At 37.1% G+C, this 14,623-nt stretch overlaps 1 protein-coding gene across 4 annotated transcripts in view; it reads right to left on the reverse strand.

Annotated features, from left to right (window-relative positions):
• CCDC93 (CCC complex scaffolding subunit CCDC93) overlaps positions 1–14,623 on the reverse strand; it is a 62,983-nt gene that overhangs the window by 29,127 nt on the left and 19,233 nt on the right. For all 4 annotated transcript variants that reach the window (XR_012660591.1, XR_012660590.1, XM_075092916.1 and 1 more), the window contains exons 8-15: positions 13,977–14,016; positions 12,425–12,517; positions 11,943–11,993; positions 10,808–10,894; positions 6,077–6,193; positions 1,661–1,723; positions 1,394–1,467; positions 758–839 (exon numbers count right to left, since the gene is read on the reverse strand). Coding sequence is in view for 2 of the 4 variants with exons in the window: in XM_075092916.1 (XP_074949017.1) it covers positions 758–839; positions 1,394–1,467; positions 1,661–1,723; positions 6,077–6,193; positions 10,808–10,894; positions 11,943–11,993; positions 12,425–12,517; positions 13,977–14,016 (607 nt within the window). In the remaining 2 variants the exon portion in view is untranslated. The remainder of the gene's footprint in view (positions 1–757; positions 840–1,393; positions 1,468–1,660; positions 1,724–6,076; positions 6,194–10,807; positions 10,895–11,942; positions 11,994–12,424; positions 12,518–13,976; positions 14,017–14,623) is intronic.

The raw sequence follows: 14,623 nt of genomic DNA on the forward strand, positions 1-14,623 counted from the left end.
AGGAAGTCCATAAACACAGCAGTGAACAGGACAGCAAAACACAGTAATTACGCTGTAAAACAAACATGCTCTGAAAACTGTAATAGCTTCATCTCAGTCTCGTCTCTTTTGGTGGGTTGCTCCAAAGCTAGGGGCCTTCATGAGGCCCTCCTCTTTGGCACTGTACCTCTCCTCAGGTCACTGTTGGCTGCATTATCCAAGAAGAGACAATCCATTTCAGGTTGTGAAGAGCACAGGTGGGTATCTAGTACAGCCCAATCTCAAACTTAGGTTTTAGGGCTCCCTGTCAACCCACCCCAAGTTGCTCTCAGCAGAATGGTAAGGGGAACAAGAACAACCACAGCTGTGACAAGCATAAGGCTGATCTGGCATTATATGTCTAGAAACTGTCCCTTTATTAAAGGGTCCCAGGCACAACAGAACATTGAAGGACACACTAATTTAGATGCCTTGGCAGCCTCCTTACACCTCCTTGCCTCAGGGCACGGGGGCAAGTCCTTCTGGTTAATCCAGTTCCAACCTGCTTGGTCGTCAGCCTTGTTGCAGATATGATGCACTGCAGAACTGGGCAACTGTCCGTAATTCTGCACAAATCAAGGTGGTGCCAATATTCAATATGAGCCTGGAGATACTAGTAGATTGGCAGGGTGGAGGGTGGCAACAACAGGGACACACAACACAATGACAAAACAGGAAGAAATATAATACTTATTTACCACATTTTAAATGAATCCTTATATAAGAAACTAAAACTCACCCTACAATGTGCTTTGAACTCTTGCTCCTGGCTTTTCAGGTTTTCATTCATGGCCACTAGTGCTCGCAGACTGTGTAATACGCTAAATTTGAAGATCCAGTAAACCACATTAGACTTTTAGTTTCTAATTTAAACAGATGGAGAACTAAGAGACATTAGAAGATGCTTAGTTCTAGATAAATTTCCAATAAAATCTGTGTAAATTAAAACCTCAAATATCACCACTGATGTACCACGGTCAAAATAAAAATGTACTATTACAGTGAGTATCTTGATTGTTTTATTATGTTCTGACCCCATTATTGTGGAAGCTTTGAGAGCCTCCTGTTTAATTTACGTGAGACGAAGGCTTCAGATATGAAGAAAATAAATCAGGAAGGCCTCATCTACCTGTCAAATGTGCCTAGGGTTCTTCTGCTTTAAACACCTACAATTATTTTCAACTAAAGATTGACACTTTCCATTCTGACTGAATACTATGGTAGTATTTTCCTGTCTTTGGAAAGCAAGCTGGGGAACTATTTAATTTTAAAATTTTAGTTCTTTGTTTAGGATGACAAAGCAAGGAACACTGAATGATTCATCTGAATACCACCATTTATCAGAATTTCAAAGGTCACAAAGGAAGAAACTTACCTAGAATCTGCTTGGGATTCTATTGTTTCTAAGGCTGCCAATTCCTTGTCCAGCTTTTCACTGTAACTCTTAACCTAAGGGTTGCAATAAATAATAAACTGAAATACACTTCCGTACATAAAATGATGCATGGTAGTCAGCTTTCCCACACCATGGGATCAGTGAGGTAAGTTGTCAAACACCTTCAACATTTAATACATCCCTCTACACACAGAACTTCTAAAAAATTATTCAGCTAGAATCAGTGCACAGAAAAACAAAGATTACCTCATTTAATGCCTTTTTTGCTTCAGTACATTTTGTCTGCAGATCAGCACATTTAGCTTGCAACTGTTATGAAAGAGAAAGAAAAGAGTTTGATCCTACGGTCACGCTAATTACACCTGTAATGGAGAATAACAATATTTGAGCTTTAATAATGGTTGTCTATTAAACAATAGGCCAACCATCACAAACACTGTTGTTTCTTGTCTTCTACTCTGAGAGCATTTGATTGCAAGAAAACTGATTGAAAGTTTAATTAAGAACAGCAAACATTTTCCACCTGACCTTCTAGATGTATTGGGTCCCAGAATAAACAGCAGCTTGTACAAAATGGATGCCAACACAATGGTAACTGATTGGACAGAATCTCTGCTAAATTGCTCAAGGTTATTTAGCCTGGTTATACTGGCCTAGTTTCACACCAGGCTAAGAAGAGAGTCCCATATTGTACTCCTCCAGATACGTTAGGGTGATTCAAGACTTGCATAAAAGCGCCATGGCACCATACCACAGACATGTCCATACCAAATAAGCAAGCTGGTTTATGACTTTCTTTTGTCTAACTATGGAAACTTTCATAAGAAGGCAGTTAGCAAAATGCCACTGGATATTTCACTTGTCAAATAGTTTACAGGGGCTAATTTTAGATGAACATCCTTCTTTAAAGTCCTTATGATTAAGATAACATTGCAAATAACTACAAAAATGGGTCATGGGTTACAAAAGTAGAGCAGAAGTGTTGCAAACAAAGAAATGCACATTTGGCTTTCTGTTTCACTTCTTTTCATGCTAGTTTAGTTTGCTGTTCACAACAGGGAGCCGTGACTCAATACTGCACTCATCCTGTTCCACAGCCAAAATACAAAAAGAAAGATTTTTCATTGTTTTTCATATTTTTCACCAATAATTCACCAATAGACTGAATTCTAACTAGTTGAAAAAAATATTATTTAAGCCTGAAGTCTATGTCTCATGAAAATTGACATAAAGATTAAAGAACTATTTGTTATGAGAACTGTTGCTGAAACATACTGCAGTGTCAAAGGCAGAACTTCACAAACATTTTTTAAAAGGGTGGTCTTGACTGTCACTGATTTCAAAAGCTGTCTTTGGCAAGTGGTAAAAAAAAAAAATTCAGCCAGGAAATTTTTACTTGACTGGAGTGATGAAGGGATTATATTTGGCTTACAGCTGTCAGTACTTTTTTCCCCCATATAAAAACATAGCACCAAGATGGTTATGTACTGGAAATAGGCAACACAGAATGAAAGGGTCCTTAACTGTTAAAATGGCAAATGGCATGATAACAAGTTTAGAAAATACTGAAGTTTTCCTGTGGATTATAAAGTTTGTTTGGCAGTTAAAAGCAGATCTGTAATGAAGTAAGGAATCTACCAGTTTTCTGTGGTTTACAACCATGTTGCCTCCCCACCCCAAACTGCTTTCTCCTTCTCAGCAATATGTTGAACGCAAGCAAATACGTTCGTTCATATGCCAGGGAAGCTGGTAAAGAAAGTTACCTGCACCAGGCATGAAAATGTAATCCACTGAACATATACCTACTTACAAGCGTATTCTGCGTTACTAATTCAGTAGCCGCACTATGCTACAATCCTCTAGAATATAAGAGCCATCTGCTACAGAAAAAAAATGCTATTGAACAGTTCACTCATTGAGACTGCACACAGACATTGGTGGATCCTTTCTGCTTTCCAGATCATAATAGCACAACACAGAATAGCTGCAAAAGCTACCCACAACTGCTAAGCTTGTTTACCAGCCTCTCTTACTGCTCAGCTAGGCAAGAAGGATCAAGGAAACGGCATTGCGGGAGAACTGTGCTAGTGCATGTTTTCATTTTTTGAAATCCAAGCTAGCTGTTGCAGTTTCCTAATGCCATGCTTACTACATAATTGTACCTAGGCTGCCCTCCCCAAAATTAAGCTTGGGTTAACTACCTCCAAGAACACTAGCTGTTTGCACACGCAAGGGCTCTGATGCAGTGTTCTAGTACATACAGACATTCAAACTGAGTGTGCCTCCAGTATGTCTACATACTGCCTGCATTAAAACTGCGGATGGATGTGAGCTGGTGGTCACAACCAAAATCTATAGAACTGCACTAGAACATCCTCAAACCTGAGCAAATGTACCCCCTCTTATAATACGGCAGTGCTAAACCGTTGCCAGTCATGACAAGAAAGCTTCTTAGCTAGAACAGGTTTGCAACCTGCTAGCCCAGAGGAGATGCTGAGAGGGTCTGCATCTGTCTCCATTCTACAATACACATGCAGCACATCTGTATCTCCCTTCATATGCATTTCTCTTACAGTCTTTGTGGTTTAGAAGGAGGAGTTGAAGCGTGACAGAAACGTACTGCAATGACTTAGGATACACTGAACGTCCTCTTCCTTTCACCCACTTTTGAAATTCCAAAGATCTCATTCTGTAGTTTGTGTTTCTACTTCAGGAAAAAAACTCAGACCAACACGGGAATTCATGCAGGATTTAACTGTCTGTAAGACCATATTATGATTTTGAAAGCCTGACACTTCAGCCTGCATTTAAATGCTAGGTATTGTCAATATTTGTTTTTACTAACAGTCAGTCATCATCTTGACAGGGCACCAAAGTAATGTTCGACATAAACAGACATGGAGAATTCATATTACCAAAGTGTTAAAAGAATACAAACTTAAGTGAAAAAAGTATATTTACTTTCAGTATATCATAATATCATAATTATAGTATATAATAATACCTTCTAATATTTCAGTCTATGATGGAGAGAAATTGTGACAGACATGGTTTACATTCAACATACAGTGCAAAAAATAATTGTAGTGTTATTGACTATGAAAGAATGCTATTCTTAACAGATGGGGCATGCCAGAGGGCACCATAGAAAGAGAAATACATCAGTTTAAGAAGAATGAAACTAGTTTGGCATGTTCCAAAGGAAATGTATTCTAATATTTACCAGTTAAGACACTGTCATAGTCTACCCTTTGAAAGTGGGGTTTCTGTGCAAAATTAAGAACAACCTGCACTAGTTCTTCGTAAAACTTTTTATTCAAGTTGGAAAAAAGAAGAGAGAAACAAAGAACAGGATAGGCAATTAGTCTCTCCAATTTTTTGTGCATAAGTTTTATTTCTATAGCTTTTTTTTTTAACTTAGTAATTACTTCGAAGTCAGACACTTCAAAAAATGGTTCACAGCATATGCTTTACTGAAAGGAGATTTAAGTTTTGAAGGGATATATATCCTTTAAATGAAAGACTTTATTGTACTGTTAGAGACAATATTTTCATTAACAAACCAACCAAAACAAAACAAAGTGAAGTCAGGTCCAGTAAGTGGCTGAGCAGGAAGGCTTAAAATCTAGTGCTCCCATAGTTATACCATACCAGGTAAACTTTCAAAGCTACCATTCTTTTACCTCTGTTGTTTGTAAGACCAGACATACCGCTGTCTCCTAAAGCATGCATTACAGACACCTGTCTTTTGAAATCCCTGTACCCCCAACATTTAATAGGTAGAACCAGTTAAGATATAAGGCATTAAGACACTACTGAGAAGAGCAGAGCAAAACAAAACAAAAAGCAGATGAAGGCTGCTGGAGCAGTCCTGTACTTGACTTCTGTGGCTGATGCTGTCATCAGCAACAGTTTTTCCTCCAGTACTATTTGTTTTTTGGCAAGCTCTTCCAATTACTGATTCTGATGCAATATGTTTTCATCAGATTCTGCAAGCCAAAGATGGCATGGCACTGATTACAGCCGCATGCATAATTAGAAGCAGAATTTCATTAATGGCATAGCTTTTCCACTTATGCTTTTCTGGGTTTAAATGGCAATAGCATAAATAGGTTGAAATACAGGAATGGTGGTTCTTGCTCTTACTTATAGATATGAACAGAACATCAGTCTCAAATTCAAGAGCCTTTCCCCCCTAAAACAAATGTGAAGGTGCGAACCAAGCAGTGACTGTGCAAAAACACCCCCAAAAAACAATCAACAAAAAACCCACCTTAGTAAGACAAGCTGGCTCATATAAAGGACAGGAAGTCATAAAAAGTCATTTGTAGCATATTTTAGAGTAAATTCCTAAACTTTTTCTTGAAACTGTGAAAACAGCTCATTCAACACTATAGCTAACAAGTCAAATGGAGATACTCTCTCTGTTTTTCTCTGAGAGGGGTATGGTAGTCCCCTCCTGACAGACAGGGCTATACAATTTTTCAATATTGTCTTAGTAATAAATGTGCGAGCAAGACATTCAGAGATGCTGAAATGAATGTTCAGCATGACAAATTGCTGGTACAGAAGAGAGCTTGCAAATCTTTTCTGGAGGGCAAAAACTTTGTGATCAACCACATTTATCAAGGTTTTCTTCTTTATTACACACACAATACCTACCTCTTCCAGGAGCTTGGTTTTCTGCAAAATCTGCTTATTCAGAGATGCCACCTTCCTTCTATGTTGTTGGGCAGCTCCAAGCCTTTCTGGTCGCTCCTCAGCAGAAAGCTCAGATTGCTAAAATAAACAATAACGACAACCTGTTGGACCTCACACCATTACTTTTGCTTCTTCAGTAGCTCAGGAAATGCCAAAGTCAGACACACCTGTGATATTCTTTGCCAAGAACTGTGTCCTACTACCCAACAAGAGGAACGACTTACTAATATCTCGCATCAGGTTAAGGAAGCGGCTGAACAACTGAATTATACCCAAAGGTGACAGGTAAAGTAAGCTAAGACTAAAGCCAGGTGCCCTGGGACAGGTGGAAAGTGCTACAGTATTCTAGAAGAAAGAAATAATTTTTTGCATCAGCATTACAATTAAACCCCGCAGAGTTCTTAAATGGAAAAAAATACAAACATTTTAAAAACCACCTTAAGCAGTGGTATTTACTGAACTGGTTGAATCAGAGATGCTCCATACCCCAGTAAGATCCAGAACTTTCAAAAGCCTGAACAACTGTGTATTTAGATTCTGAAATACTGGCTTGGATGCATCTTTATGCTGACATATTCAGTGTGGTATATACACTTACTACTTCAAGCAGGATTTTTTTGTGTGCGTGTGTACTATGGATACCAGCCTTTGAAAACTACTCAATCCAGCATGCACTGCCAAGAAAGTGTCTCATAAATACATGATGAAGACAGCAATCTGGATCCAGTCTCCTGTTCTCTCTGAATTGTGAAAGGAAAGCTACCAGAAAAAATTATTTACCAGGAATAACATTTATAATAGAAATTGTATACTTGCAGTAGACAAAAGAATGATTAAAAATCAGTGATAGCTAGATGTCTAAGTGATTATTTGCCAAAACATTATTTGTACCTTTTGAAAGTCCTCACCTTAATACTTGCATCCATCTGTTTTGGTAATTTGCTTCACACACTCAGACTTCTTTTTCCAGTTAATCCATTTTCCAATATTTCATGAGAAAAAGTTAATTTTCAAGGACTTCAGGTGCTAATTTGCAGAGTCTTTCAAAGACTTCAACACTAAGTGCTTTCTGAATAATTACCAAATGTTGACAACCACTACAATGTATGATACTCCTCCCTCATATTTGCTCCTGGCATCCACTCTAGGCAGTTGGGTAATCAGGTCTTCATTAACAGCCTAATTTTAAATGAAAATAAGAGGCAAAACCTGTCTTCCTCTTAAGTTTCTATGTTATTCATATTGAAGAGCAGCTTAATGATTTGTTACTCTTTTACATCCACAGCAAGAAAAGACCAATTCCGACATCTTAACCTAATAACTCACATACTTACTTTCCATTTGTTAGGAAAGGAAAAATGCCTCTAAGCAACACCTGTAACACTGAAGTATTCAGCAAATACACAACCAGATTTACTTATTCCTCTCATTTTTTAGTCAAATCACATTCCCTCATCAAGTCACGCATTCTAAGGCCCCATCCCTCTCACCATTAGCCTACTGAATATGCATAACACGCAAATCAAGAAAACTGGAAATGCAAGAGAAAGAAACATGAGCTAAACCAGTCCGAGACTGATCTTGCAAAAATACTAAAAATCCATACAGTACAGCTTTGGCGTAAAAAAAAGGTCATGTCTCAAGAAGTGGACTGTTAAAGCTTGCTGTTTCGAAACGGGAAATAACCATCACTATAATACAGAGGTTTCTGCAGAAAAATCCTTCTGGTCTGCAAATGAAAAAGCTAGGGTTAAGCCTCGTGCAGTCAAAGTGGGCTAAGGATCTGCTCTGCAGCAACACTACAGCTTTAAAGTTACTGAGGAATTGGGTTCCAATTTGTGGAGAAAAACGCATCTTTCAGATTAGAAGGAAGCAAGCACAAATTATAGAAGCTACTTTGCTTTTGACGCTCTTGTTGTTACCTGGTCTTTTACTCAGCTGAAACAGCAGTTGCCTTTTGAACATAATTTAAGAAAGCTGTATCTGAGCACTAGCGTCTCTGACTGTTTATCAGTTTGTTACTCTATCTCAAAACAAGATCTTCAGTTACATGTGACAAAAAGGGATATATGGAGGTATCCTTCAACTGTCCTGGTAACACACATTATCCCCACCACTGAGAGGTATAGACTTACTTCTGCATTCTTCTCCATTCCCTGCAACTGCTCAACTGCCCTTAAAAGATTTAGTCAATTCAAATAAACAAGTTAAATGAGAAGTGTTAGTAGCCTCATTTTCTCTGACAGAATTTGTTAAGTTAAAATGCCATATTAATTATGCATGAGGATTGCTAATTTACGGCGGCTCAAAAATAGCTAGCCAAAATAAATGGCTAATTCTAGACAGTAAGAGCCTGCCTCCCACTGTTCACATGTAAAAGTTCTAAATGGGAGGGAGAAATGAAATATATGCAATTAACATTATTCTTTGTAATGAGATTCTCTCACACACATTAGAGCTACAAACTTTCCAATAACTAAAGAGAATTCAACCATTACTCTACAGAACTTCACATTCTTAAAAAAAAGTCTCTGTACAAAAATATAAACTTTGTAGCAGTAAGTAAAATTATTTATCTCTTCATGTTCAACCATCTGCCACTAGCAAATAGACTTCAGAAGTTTAGGTCTGTGACTAACTCCATCATAGCTGCCTCAATTTCAAGTCCACTCTCTGAAGCCCACTGGGAAAAAAAGAAAACCAAACAAAAAACCAGCCTCCAGCCCCATAACAGTACAAATCTGTTTTCAGCCAAGTTCCATGTAGATCTGACGTAGTCATTTCAATGTAATTTGCTGTCAATTTTCCTTGACACTTTCCGAAGGCTCAGGAACCCAAAGATAAAAATCACTGCATCTCACTTTATCTTTGAGGGTTTCCTCACACCAAAAAATATCCTATTTAGTATCTTCCTTGAAAAGCAACCCCTAACCATACTATATGGTTGAAATGCTTATTGTATGTTACTTCAACTGACTATGTAGGGTGCATAGTAATCTCTGATATAGGATTCTAGAAGTCAAAAAAGCATTCTGAGTCAACTTCTCAAGATACAAGCAACTTGCAAACAGCATTTAACACTGTTGAAGAGGATTCTCCTTCAGGAATTTTTGAAGGGGATAGTTTTGAGACAGCAATTCTCTAGTTTTAGTCATTCTCTCATTTTACCAGGCAGCAAACTTTTCCTCCTATTCTACTAGCAAAACCTCGATATATATGACTATACTTGTAAATTCTCAGAGGAAGAATCCTTCTAACACAGTAAAATCAAAGCTACTTTGAGTAATTGGCCTTAGAAAGCTGGTGATGAATAGACAGATAAAAACCATGTTCATAATTTACTGCCAGGATTTTCAGAAAGTGAGGAACAACACTAGGATTTTCCTTCCAGTTTACCCAGCAAGTTAACACAGCATCAGAAAGGAGGGGCAAATGCAGAAAACTACATGCACTGATCTTCCACAGAAATGCCATCTTGTAAGAAAGGTCCTGGCACATGGCAACGTCAGATCCAGACTTTTGTTTGCCAGCTATCTTCGCTGTTCTGTTAAGACTCTGGTAGACAAATAAGCACTGCTGTGTTCTTCAGACTACGTATAGTTACAAGGAGTTAAAACTATTAGAACTATATCCAAACACTGCTGATGCTTCAATAAACTATTTGATAGCATCCTTAATTCTTTTTTTCCTGGTGCATGCATGCACACACAGAATTATTTTTTTTTTTGGTCACAACCTATTGATTTGAAAAGCAGTATATTTTTGGTTTGACTTGAATCAGTTCTTACTTTCCAGAGTATTAATCATTGTTCTACTGCAATAGTCAAGGTCCTGCTGCCTTCTCTCAGAACAGAAGAAATGTAACATTGAAATATGACCCTTGGGCTTCTGTTCTTCCAATCCTTTATAATAAAGAAAGGCCAAGAATTTGCACTATGGACTCTGTTGAGTTATAGGGTTTATCTCCCAAATGGGAAAGCTCCATACCTCATATGTGTCAACAAAAAGGAAGAAATATGAGAAGAGTATTGGACAAATAAGAGCGACCTATAACTCATATCTGGCAGTGATGTATTGTATGTATTAATTGCTTGAAGAGCCAGATTTTCTTTTCACATTACTGTAAAAACAATCACAGTTGAACACAATAAATGGAGCTAATATACACAGCTGCCTTGAGTTGTAAAAAGCAACAAAGGTTTGGTTTTGATGATACTAGATTCAGAATGAGAGATCCAGGTCATGGCTGATAATTGTAGCCCAGTGCAACTAAGAAGCCAGTATCTGAAAATCCAAGTGGAGGAGGCCTTGACTTTTCTCTGGGCAAGCCCGCAGAATTGTATTTCTGTTCTTAACACTGAACATTTTACAATGCATTTTAAAGAGCTGAGGCCTCTGGTTTGAATAGATATCAACCCAGGCCCTTCTTTATTCATGAAAACATTTAAGCAAGTGCTTAAACCCAAACTACTAATGAATACAATACAGGAATATGTGCTGTCACACCAAAGGCTTGTGCATGTTTAAATCTCATTAAAATACTTCCCTGAATCCTGACTGTGCTGTTATCCACAGTATATATGAAACAGTGCTGTTTCAAGAGAATCATGGCGATTAAGTTGGAAGCTTAAGGCCTAAATTAACAAGCTATCAAACATGACTTGGTAAAATGTGATCAGGTAACACACTTACCTTTTCAGCATATTCTGACACTATTTGCTTGATCTCATCTGACTGGAGTTCAACGATCTGGCCAACTGTGCTCGCTGTCAACTTGCCCTGCAATTGCATCAAGAAAACATCTGGAGTTTTGGAACTGCCTGTGCTTTTTAAATGGCAATTTCCCTAAGCTCTAATTTTAACAGAAACGTTCAAAGTCTTTACACTGGCTAATAATTTATAATCGTAAAAAAAAGACTAAAAAACATTCCACCCCCCAAAAAAAACTTTGCTGATGGAAATTCCTCATATACAAACTTTTAGCAAACAGTGGTAATTGAATTGTATTCTGTACACTGAATTTTGCAGGCACAGTAATAAAACTCACTTTTAGACCATATTTTGAGCCAAACTATAACAATGCAGATATGGGAAAGAATGTACATGCATCCAATTTGAAAGGTGCAAAACAATTTTCAAGTAGAACTGAATTCTACAGTGAATTTCAGTAGAAAGCATGTCAATCAACTTCGAAACTAGACTAATTACTACCTTTTCTTCTGTGACTTCAGCATAAACAGAAACAATGTTTAACAACTGAATTTCTTCCCAGTCCTCTCACCCAGAAATTAAAACGTAAGAATTTTCAAAATTACAACAGCCTCAAAGTTCCATTATAGCAATGACTACGACCAATTAAGAATTTGAAAACAAGATACATAACCACTATTTTCAGTGTCCTACACTAATGGTGTTATTCCTAAATATTTGTCACTGCTTTGAAAAACACCTTGAAACGCATACAATTTTCTTCTACTCTCCCCAGTAAAATGATTACTCCTCTGGATATCTTCACATGATGAATTAAGTAAGATCATACTGCATCTTGGGTAGCTGCATACCGTGATGTCTTTCGCCTGAAATTCTCCTTTTAAAAACCATTTGGCACTTACTTATGTTGCTATTATCATTTCAAGGCAAATGATTAAGTCATCAGCCTCATAAAAATTACTGTCTTTTTAATTCAACCATCTTTTCTTGCGCTCCCTACATGAAAATTTAAACACAGTCATTCCAAGACTTCAGACTCATTAACCCAGTTTTTGGAATGATTGCCATAACCAACCATAATTTAAACAAAGCTGTATCAGTTTTAATTGCTGCTTACCTCTTCTGTTGCCATTGCAGCCATTCCAGTCATCAGAGTTTTAATGCGAAGCTAGAGCAAAATACGAGGAATTACACATAACAATTGACCTTTTATTATTGACCATATTTCTGCCTAGTGACAGGGCCACGTGTATACAATTAGTATCGTATAACACATGCATGTAATGGGACAGTAAATCTATTAAAGAGGTGGCTGAAGTTATCATATAAAGGAAAATCCCTTATAACAGCAGGTTCACTCAGAGTATTCAGCTCCCACTATCAGCCGAAAATTGACCTCTTAAAAATGCTTCGATTCCAAAACAAAATTTGAATTTTTTGTCTTAAACGTTTAACTTTGTGCATCAGTTTCAGGTTCCATATTCTCCTGTGGAAAGCAACTCCCACTTCAGCTAAGCAGGAAAATTTTCCTTCTTGCAGAGCATGACTGGGCAGTGACAACCGCTGCCCTCCCCCCAAGTTAGTAACACCCATGCACACCTCTTCAGCAGCCTGAAGGTCATCTTCATCACAAGGCTCAGCTTTCCCTGCTGCTCCAAGCCCTGGAGGTAGCGCAATTTTTTTATCCTCAGCCTTTTAAATAAAAATTAAGAAAATATTGTATCTAGTTGCATTAATCTAGAGTGTTAAGAAAGGCAACAAGGAGAAAACTGGAATATAGCTGTTCTGGTTTTGTGAATATATGTTAGCTACTGGAAGATCCTCACACTCCCATTCATGCCAACTGAGGTGTAACCCTCACTGACTTCATAAGTATTCCAGCTGTTCAAGGCACCGTCTCTGGCTTGCTATGGGCACATCTGGCACAAAGGTCCTTATTCCATAACCTTCTAAAAACTACCAACCTCACAAGACAGCTGGCTACCCCAGAATATGATGTCTGCTATATAGCAGACAGCAGATTTTTAAAATGTAAATAATTTTTAATAACTTAATATAATTTAATATTGGTATAACAAACATACAACATAAAAGTGTAAAATTGTCTAGTTCAGTCAGAAGAATTTATACCACTAAAATAATGAGAACTGGGGACAGACAGACTAAATTTCTAGGTTACTCTATTGCACCCCTAACCTGATTATTTAATCTTCCATTTCTGACTTACTGGTGACTCAATTCACTCAATCAACATGATGACCTTCTAATGCACAACATTCCAAAGTCAGTAAAATTTTTTGAAGAAACAAAATGAACTCTATAAACATGACGGTAGCCTGGCAGTTACTTTGAGGGGAAAAAGAGATATACCTAGATTTGGAAACATCTCCATTTATAAAATTTAAATGCTAAATTTGTATGTGAAATATTGAGATAATGAAGAAGGGCAACCTTAATGTACTCAGTGTATTACTGGGTCTGTGAGATGCTTAATGCACTTCCTCATTATCTCTGTCTGTAATAAAACCTTGTAGGCAAAGAAATATCTGCACTGAAATAACAAGACTGTGAGTACTTTGACAAGGACATTTTGATTCCATAATCATCAAAAGCACAGCAAGGATGCTATTTTTCAAGAGGCACTACAATTTATTTATGGTATGGTATCGTGTTTCTCCATCACATTAAACAACCTGTTATGTAATAAATGCCTATAAATTTTCTTACCAAGCTGAATGGTTCTTTAAAAAGAAAAGGAAAAGCTCTTTAATGATCACATCGTAGAACACTTAGTTAAAAGATACTCATTAAACAGTAAGGATATGTTCATTACCTCACATTAACAAAGAAAACAGAAAATAAACAAAACACCCAAACCCCCTTCTAAGCAAAAATGTTTACAAAATGTGATCTTTGAGTACAGATGAAAGAAATGCCTAAAAAAAAAAAAAAAAAAGAGATAGTAATCAATTGCATCTTTCATGGCATGTAGATTTTCAGTTCCAGTTAGCCATTTTTAAAAGGCTGTAATAATAGAAGTTATAGCTGTTTATTCTGTTGTATTCCTTTAAGAACATACAGTAACCAATACTCCAATAAAACAATGCAATTCTTCCCACAATATGAATATTCAAAATTAGTATATTTTTACCTGTTCTGTTTTTGCTGCTTGTCTGCTAAATCCATACCTCCTAAAAGAACAATAGTAACATGAAAGAAATACATTGTTGTTTACAACTTCCACAAAAACTAAGTTTCTATCAGTTTTCAGCATAAGAAATGCACTAAAAGGTGAATCGTTTAACAAAACCAACAGCCAGGCTCAGGTTAGTTTTAGAATATTTCAAATAAACTAAATAAGCTGGTACTGCAGCATATTGACAGAATAATTTCAGCTCCAGCTACTCCTTCCATTATGATTTGCAAATCTAGATTGTTCATAAAATATCATCATGTAAAGCTCATGAAAGGAAAAAGCAATGCTCTCTTTTCCATTTGCAAGTTAATCCTCAGCCACTAGCTATAGACTTCTGGATTCTGGAAAGGCCTTCAGGAAGTTGTCAGTGCAATCACTACTCCCCAAAAAACATTCAAGCTTGTGTGCTTTGATGAACCTCCAATTTCCTTCTGAAGCACGGCATTTAGAGCTTTAAATATATACTCAAATAAACGTCTTTACTTTTTAGTTATGTTGTTACTTTGGATATATCTTAAATTAAAAACAGGTAGAAAGCCATTTTAGATATGAGTAAGCAACCATCTTCAGTATTACGAAGCACTAAACCCAGCACATCCAAA

This window comes from Phalacrocorax aristotelis, chromosome 5 (assembly GCF_949628215.1).
Source record: "Phalacrocorax aristotelis chromosome 5, bGulAri2.1, whole genome shotgun sequence".
Lineage (NCBI taxonomy): Eukaryota > Metazoa > Chordata > Aves > Suliformes > Phalacrocoracidae > Phalacrocorax > Phalacrocorax aristotelis.